Below are 9051 nucleotides of genomic sequence, written 5' to 3' on the forward strand. Positions count from 1 at the left end.
ATAAGGCAACACTAATTAAAATCATGATATGTTTGCAATTTGTAGCCATGTACATTTCATGTAAACCTGGATTAAAACTTTATATTTTTTCTGTTATATTTTTCATTTTTTTAAATTCTTTATTGTATAATTATTTTTATTTATAACACAAAAGCTAGAATGTTTCCTCCTGTTCCTCTGTAAAGACTAGACTGTCATTCTACATCACTCATGTTTGTTTTCTGCATGGATGAATTTATGTCTTTTCTACTTTAGAGTTATGTGTTGAGTCATATCTATCTATGATAATGTATTTTTCAGTGTAGTTTAGCATTAGTTGTCAAAAGAATCCCATAGTGAGAGAGTGATGCTGTAGTTATTGTGTCTGAGACAAGAAAAAAGCTGTTTAACATGCTAAGGGACTTTATCAAGGTCACCAGACATCTAAGCGAGAAGAGAAAAAAAGAATCCTTTGTGTGTTTACTGTCAAGTGTTCCAAACTCTACTTGCATCTTTAAACCTTGTTTACACCTCAGAGACACCAGATAGCCCCTTACAATATATTTTACATTCAGGGAAGCTTTACATTTGCAGAAATAAATGAAAGAATTATGTAGAGAGTCCTCCATATACATTTTTATTTTATTATCTTACAACTGTGAGGAAATTTGTTGCTCTCAAATTAAAACTATTTACATCATCAACCAAAGGGCATATGTTATTCACATCACCTTATTCTTTTAAGATAGTTATAGCAGGTTCAGCTGCTTGCCTACTTAGCAACAGAGATGATTTTGAAGTTAAATTTGTTGCTTATTGTTTTAAAACCTGTACCAAGTGTCAAATGATGAACAATTAGAATAAAATATTAAGCAATATTAAATTAAGACTCAACATATAAAATCAAAAACTATGAAGCCATGTGTGTATGAATAAAATGCTGCATAAATAAATGAAGACAAGCAAATGTCTTATTTAGAAGGATTCCTGTATCTTCCCTGTCCTCAGGAAAGGGAGACATAAACTCCTACTTCTTCCTCCTGCCCATGAGCATAGCCTGGAAAGGAGAGAAAAGGAGGTACTGTAGAGTGGAGGAATCAGACATACACTACCTCAGCCCAGGTAAGCTGGGTAAAAATCAATAGTTGTAAGTCATGCTGAAGTCTGTGGAACTGCCACAGCCAAGTGAGCCTTAGGAGACTAAATAACACCTGACATCCTAGGACATATGAGGGATTTTTCTTAAAAGAATAAGGTAGTATGAATAACAAATGCCCTGCTATATTTTTAAATATGTGTATTAATTATAGACCAAATTTTCTCCACAATTTCTTCATTGCCTCTTTTACATCTTTGTTCCTTAGGCTGTAGATGATGGGATTCAGCATGGGAATCACAATTGTGTAAAATATTGACACTACCATGTCATGGCTTGATGCATAGCTGGAACTTGGTCTCATGTAAGTAAAGAGGATTGTCCCATGGTAAATAGACACTCCAGTGAGGTGGGAGCCACATGTAGAGAACACTTTTCTTCTACTCTCAGCAGAGTGCATGTTCAGAATGGCAAAGAGAATGAATCCATAGGAGATGAGAACAATCAGGATGGTAATGATCTCAATCAAGCCCACCAAGTATAAGAGTAGAAGCTCATTTGTGTGTGTATCAGAACAAGAAAGAGCAAGCAATGGTGGAATATCACAAAAGACATGCCTAATTTCATTAGATCTGCAGAAGGACAGACTGAAAGTGGCCACTGTGTGTATAGTACCATGCAGAACTCCGCCAGAATAGGAAGCTATAATGAGTGTCACATAGACTCTGGGTGACATCTTCACTGCATACAGAAGTGGATTGTAGATGGCTGCATAGCGGTCATATGCCATTGCTGCCAACAAAAAGCATTCTGTGGTCCCTAATGTAACAAAGAGAAGCATCTGTGTTGCATATCCAAGGAATGAGATGGATTTATCTTCTTCCAGGAAGTTGACCAACATTTTGGGGGTAACAGCTGTAGAATAGCAGGCATCCAAGAAAGACAAAACACTAAGGAAGTAGTACATGGGGTTGTGTAATCGAGAATCCCCAATGACCAAAACCACCAGTCCAAAGTTTCCTATCAGAGTGAAAAGATAGATAGCAAGAAACAGTAAAAATAGGAGGACCTGCAGTTCAAAATCATCTGTGAAGCCCAAGAGTATAAACATGGTAGCTTCTGTCACATTCTGTAAGGGAATCTTGTGGCCATCCATAGCTGATGCTAATCATTCCATTTTGATTTTTAGTTATATATTGCACATGAAAAGTCTCATATAATAGTTTCCTCATTATTTCTAATTTTGGTCCTTAAGGCATAGTGATCTCGTTGGTAATAATGAGGTGAGCAATGACAAGTAATTTTTAGGAAAGCAGACAGATGTCACTATATAAAGCAAAAGAAAAAGATAATTATACTTACTTGTCAAATAAATTTATAAAGTTAAAGTTCCAGCAGTTAAAGTAGTTATTTTTATCTAAATAATTTTCTATCACTTTGTTCAAATTATTGTTTTTAAATTTCCATTCTTATTATATATTTTTCTTTTATAATACTATATATATATATGTATGTATGTATTTCAATATCTTGACATGAAAGAGAATTATATCACTCTCCCACCCTTTCTTCCCTTGCTTCTCACAGGTATCTTACCTCTGAATTTCTCCCATGTTTTCCTATCAACACTCTAAACTTGAGAATCTATTTTTTTGCTTTATTATTGTTCTTACAAATATAAATATTTATGCAGAAATATATAAACGCAACCTCTGGGCCAATTTTTATTGTTTGTATAAATACACTTTCAGGGAAGGCCATTTTGCATTGAACCTCCTATGACAGGCTCCTGTCTGAGAGAGGCTAATTCTCCCCCCAGGTGGGATTCCAAGAAAATTTTGTCTCTTTTATTTGTTACCATTGATATTACTATTGTTCAGTTCCTGTTTGAGCAGATAATTTGATTTTCAAAGACTCATGAATAAAGAGTAAATTCGAACTATTATAATGGAAAGTTCACACCCATGTAGTAGTCCTTGTTTTTTTTTTAAAGATTTATTTATTTATTATGTATATAACATTCTGCCTCCATATATGCCCCACATGCCAGAGGAGGACACCAGATCTTATTACAGATGGTTGTGAGCCCAGAGGTCCTGTAGTAGTCCTTGTTATGCTGTAAGCACATCAAATATTATTTGTCAATATTTCTGATTTTTAAACTTGAGACTCCACACTTCTATCACGGGTAACTTTTAAAGTGAAATGCCATGGCAAAATTTAAAAAGAAATCATTTAAAAAATCTTTTTATCTCTACTGAAAATCTCAAGAAAGCAGAACTCATAGAACATAGTAAACCTTCATGTAATTTCTTCACAGTAGTTTTGTTTCTGTTTTTTTTTTTTTCTGCAGTCACAGACTAAGAGTTTATAAAATATTAAAAACAGGTACACAAGGGGACAGGAATGATTCAGTCGTGTAAATATATACATTTACAATATGCATGTAATATGAAGAATGGTAAAGTTTGCCAAATTAAATTGAACCTTCATATCAGTATGAGGAAAAATAGAATTCCTGTAACTTTAGAACAAGAAGGGAATCATGTAGGTACCTTGTCCCAGATGTATCTCCAAAGTCTATGTGAGTGTTCTGTTCTAGTGTATAGATGAATTTAGGGAATCCTGTAGGTACCTTATCCCAGATGTATCTCCAAAGTCTATGTGAGTGTTCTGTTCTAGTGTATAGATGAATTTAGGGAATCCTGTAGGTACCTTATCCCAGATGTATCTCCAAAGTCCATGTGAGTGTTTTATTCTAGTGTATAGATGAACTTTGCAAATATGTGACTAAATAACAAAAATTGTTTACTCATTACTTACAAGATTATATAGTAAAATATAAAAATGCAGTGAGATTTAGTTTGCATAAACATGGATAATTTAAATATTAAGATAGGAATCCAAGAAGGTATTTTAATATAAAACATTGTCTTTGATGGCTATTTTAATACTAGTCTATAAAGTCATCTGATCAATTAACTGCATGAAGATGCAAGGTATGCAAGTCATGGGCTTAGAAACATATGCTTAAAATATTCTTCTTAATCTCTCTTTTCTTTATCTCTCAAGATCGGTAAAGTAATTTATTCAAAAATGTTTACTGAATAGGAAAGGGGCAAATAAGAAGTTATCACATTAAAAGAAATACAGTGAAAATGCCTAATAATGCAAATGAGGTTCAAAAATTAATACTTTACTGAATAAACATAACAAAATACAGGTTAATTGCAATGTACTAGAGGAATGTGACTTATGTTATAATTCTATGAATTTGTTTCTCCTCAAAGGTCTAAGATAAAGAAATTTTAAAAGATTAAGAATTGCATTCAGAGTCTAAATCCTGATGTTAGAGTCTCTTCGGCTCCGCTGAAAAACAGTGTGTACTTCAAAATGCTAATTAATAATCTCACTTGACTCCTTTTACTACATGAACACAGATAATTGTAGAAGAAAGATTTTTTGTATCCATCATAATATATTTCCAGAATAAATAATTTGTAGTATACATAACTATGAACTATAAATTCTAAATTTTATTCCTATAACAATAACAAAATGCTAAGGGAATATAAAATGGTTTTTAAAATAAAATATTAAACAATTAGTGAAGCAAGGCTCTAAAACTTATGTATCATATCTTATTTTGAAATTAAATACAATGACTCTCTAAATTACTATAAAAGAAGACTCATCTATCTGTCATGCTTTTTGGACTGGGAATATGTCAGTATAATAATATGGATTTCCTTAAATTATTGTAACATTTTGACCAAATAATTTTAGTAAATATTGTTTTGATATTGACTGAAAAACAAGTGAATGGTATCTGAATTGATGTAACTTTTATTTCCAAGCAGATTTTATTAGAGCATTAAGTGAAAAATTGTAAAAATGTAGACATAATAGGAAAAGTGCCGAAGCTTGTTAGTTTTTCCCAAGATTAATATTTTAAAATGTATTTCTCTTAAGCTACCCTTAAAGATACAATAAATTTTATACTATTCAGTTATAAATAGTGTAATTTCAATTAATTTAGAAGGAAAATTTATGTATAAGGCATTTCAACTACAATATCCTCAAACAAATAAAATTTTTAAATAAATTTCTCAATTCTAATGATCAAATCCATGGCAATAATATTGAAAATACTAAAACCAAGATGAAAATCATAGCAAAATGAATCTACATGATGTGGAGCTACTGAAATAGGTTATAAATGATGTGTTCATTTCTCTTATTTGATCTATGCAACAACTTATGAAAATATTTAATCTAATATCATCTTATATGAAAACGTGGATCAACTGGGTGTACAATATAATCGGATCAGATAATTACCTATTAGACAATGAAGCATTCAATATTTCAATTCCTTGCCAGTACAAGACATACTTTCTCTATGACTATACTATGTCTTCATTGTCTACTGTTAAACCTGGAAATATCAAATCCTAAAAATAAAAGAAGACAGCATCTCTCTTTGGCTTATTATATGAGAGAAATTACATTTAAACAAACTGTACAGTTTAGAAATAAACAGCTAAAATTATATCTACCTATATGGTCAGTAAAAAATGTATAAGATACAAATAACTAGTCAGAAATTGAAATTAAAGGAAACTGAATCATAAACCAAGAAATCTATACATAAAATCTCACTGAAAGCTAATATTATATTTTAATTGTTTTTCTTTCATAAAAACATGTACCTTCTAAGGTATATCAAAATATGTGAGTAATACCTCATGTTTTCCCCTTTCTTTTCTCAGAAGTCATTGATTCAATTTGCAACACAACTCTGTTTGATAGGGGCCTCCATATCAATTTTAGGTTCAGACTTATTCTATACCTTGAAATCTATTGTAACACTTAAAAAGTTTATGCATGAAGAAAAACCCTTGCTTACCTACAAAAATGAGCTGCTTGGTCAACTAGGAAATGCTCTGGTTGCAATCCATATAAATGATTAAGCCATCTTGTCATTTACTTTAAAGGCCATGGTGATGCCCCTGGGAAGATTCATGTTCTTCACTGGGACAGAAACTTTCTTTTTTTCAACTGTAAACAAGTGAATGATGCTAGAAAAACAGACTAAGTCCTGAAAATGATCATATGGAGGCATTTGGGTGTTGATTCCCTGAGAAAGTTTTAGTTTAATGAGATCCCACTCATCAGTATCAATAGTTGACCTTAATTCTTGGACAAATGAAGTCCTATTCAGGAGCTCCTTTCATATCTATATCATGTAGGGTACTGCCTATGTTTTCTTCTATCAGGTTTATATCCCACATGTATGTTTTAGATTCATTTGGAGTTAGTTTTTGTGCAGTGTTATGGATGCTAGTCCAGTTTCATTCCTCTGCCTGTGGCTATCCTTTTGCTCAGTGGCATTTGTTGAAACTGCTTTATTTTCTCCAGCTTATACTTTATGGTGTATCTGTCAAATAAATATCAAGTGGCTGAAATTACCTGTACTATAATGAGGTCTTTGATTTTGTTCTGTTAATGTATATGTCTGTTTTGTGTGTGCCAGTAACATATTGTTCATTTTTTTGTTTTGTTTTGTTTTGCTATATCTTGTAGCATGAGTAATAAAAAACAAAAGACAGATATTAGTGTTAAAAATGAAAATCTAAAAATCAAAGTGTACAACCACTTGCTCTTACCTCTACCTTAGAAAGAAATAGGCAATCCTGCCTCCAGAAATACTCGGACTGAGGCTGAGCCTAAGACCTGTCTCCTCCCACCTTATATTTCTCTCTAGTCCTAAGCTTAAAGACAGGCACCACTATACCCTGGCCTCTATGGCTAACTAGTGTGGCTGCCAAGATTAAAGATGTGTGCCAGCACTACCTGGCCTATATTGCAATTTGGTATTAAGGAAATGTTTATTTCTTAAAACAAAAATAAAATATCACTAACATATCTCTGTAATCTAAATTAATATTTGGAGTAGCAATTTCTCGACCAATGTATGTTTTTGCTCAGGAACATTTTGGATGTTGGGGTCTTTTGTTGGTCTTAGTGAATTTTGTGTTTTTTCTAATTTCTGTGAAAAATTAGGAGATACTTTACTTTGCATGCACTTATGTGATTTTTTACATTTATTGACACACATATATTAAGACATTGTACATTACAGAAATAAAGCAAACTTCATGAGGGTATATGACCTCTTTTCATGTATGTCTGTATTCTATTTCAGGTTTTTTCATTGAGCTTTTGAATGTATTTTCATCATGAATAGTGTACTGTAATTTTAGTGATTTTGGTGTGTCTTCCCTTGGTTTTTGTGTTAGACTGCTCCTGGTATGATAAGAGTGTAGAAATGGTTTTTCTCTTTTATTCATTCCTGTTGCTAGCTCAAAAAGGAACAGCCTTGTATCTTTTTTTTTTTTAATGACTTGTAGAATCCATATGCTTGGGACATTTTTAGTATGAAGTCTTTTGTTGCTGCTTCATTTGCTATAAGTCTGTTTAGATTGATGGTTTATTCTCATTGAATTTTGACATTTCTTGTAGGTTTTTGAGCTTAAATATGTGTAGATTTAAAACAATACCTTATAATTGTCCGAATTTCTTTGATGTGTATGTTGGTATGATTCTGTGTTCATTTTTTATTCTACTAATTTATTTATGTCCTCTCCCTCTCTCCCTTTATTCATTTCAAACAACATTCCACAAATTCCTTTTATCTTGTGTAAGAATTAGGACTTAAGTTTGTTGAATGTATATTATTTTCTTTTTCTATTTAATTGATTCTTTCTTTAAATTTCCTGACATCAACTGGGTTTCGGTTTTGATTGGTTTGTTTTTCCAAGTATTTCTGTTTTAGAATTAAGTCACTTATTTATCCTCTTTTAGAATTTTAATGTGTCCACAGGAAGCTGCAAATTTCATACATATGACTGATTTCAGTGCTCCCAAACAATCGTGGTTCTTAGCAAAGGGGGGCCAAGAGAGTGAAGAACATGAGTTGGAATATTGCAAGACAACTGTATTTTCTAAACATAAAAGGACAGTTGTACGTGTAACAAATGAAGCTCAGCATGCTAAGACCTGTGCTAGTTTATGTAAGGCAAAATTGCAGCAAAGCAATGATGTGCGAGCACAATGTCTCATACCTAGCTGAGGAGCTCTTAGTGATTAACATCCAGTGGGTAGAGAGTCAGTTTACTTTGGGAATCACCCCTCAAAGGTTAACGATATTCATTCCCTCAAAAGCAACTGATTAGCAACAGCTTCTCGGCTATGGGTGGAATTTGTGTGTACATCCATTGCCCATTCAGAATTTTTGTCTGGCTTGAAGTTGCTAGATTAGTGCAGCAGATCCAGGTGCTGTCATGTCATGTTTGTAACAGTAATGTCTATAATCATTCCAATCATTCTACTGTTTTCTGTCATATTACCTAAGCCTTGAAGAAAGGGAGACTTGAGAATTCTCATGTTCTTTCTATATTGACCAGATGTGTATCTCTTTATTAACTGCTACTTACTACCCAAAAAATCTTGTTTTACAGAGGTTGAAAAATTCACTAATGTAAGATTACTGAAATAAGTTATTAGGAACCAGATTATTGCTATATCCTTTTAGGAGAATAATAGTCATAGGTTCTACCATAGGATCTGTAACATAGTAAGACATGAGATTTTGACAGCTAACAATCCCAATCATAAACCCGGTGTTTTTGAGAGGGATTTAAATCAAATAGCAATCAGCTGGTTTTTCCCACACCATCCATGCAGCTATTGAATGAGTGGGCATGACCTGTTAGGACAATCATTATTTCATCTCTCACCGTTCACAGCTAGTTAAGTCCGAAAAGTTAATGACTTTTCGTCCATGGTAGAATGGAGAGAACCTTTTATTGCAATGAAAGCTATGTTTCCTTACCATAAAGTTCTTGAGAGTAAACGAGAACAGTAGTGATAACTTTCAAGTTTAGAATGAGGTACTTGAGAGGGGGTCTAGT

General features: G+C 32.7%; 1 protein-coding gene across 1 annotated transcript; it reads right to left on the reverse strand.

The window, feature by feature from the left end:
- Positions 1-1283: 1283 nt before the first annotated feature.
- LOC102002965 (olfactory receptor 1094-like) lies at positions 1284-2267 on the reverse strand. Its single transcript, XM_013352263.1, is given in 1 exon segment — positions 1284-2267. A coding segment is annotated over 1 exon segment (969 nt). The 5' UTR covers positions 2253-2267.
- Between the last annotated feature and the right edge of the window lie 6784 nt (positions 2268-9051).

Source organism: Microtus ochrogaster, linkage group LG9 (assembly GCF_000317375.1).
Source record: "Microtus ochrogaster isolate Prairie Vole_2 linkage group LG9, MicOch1.0, whole genome shotgun sequence".
NCBI classification, from domain to species: domain Eukaryota; kingdom Metazoa; phylum Chordata; class Mammalia; order Rodentia; family Cricetidae; genus Microtus; species Microtus ochrogaster.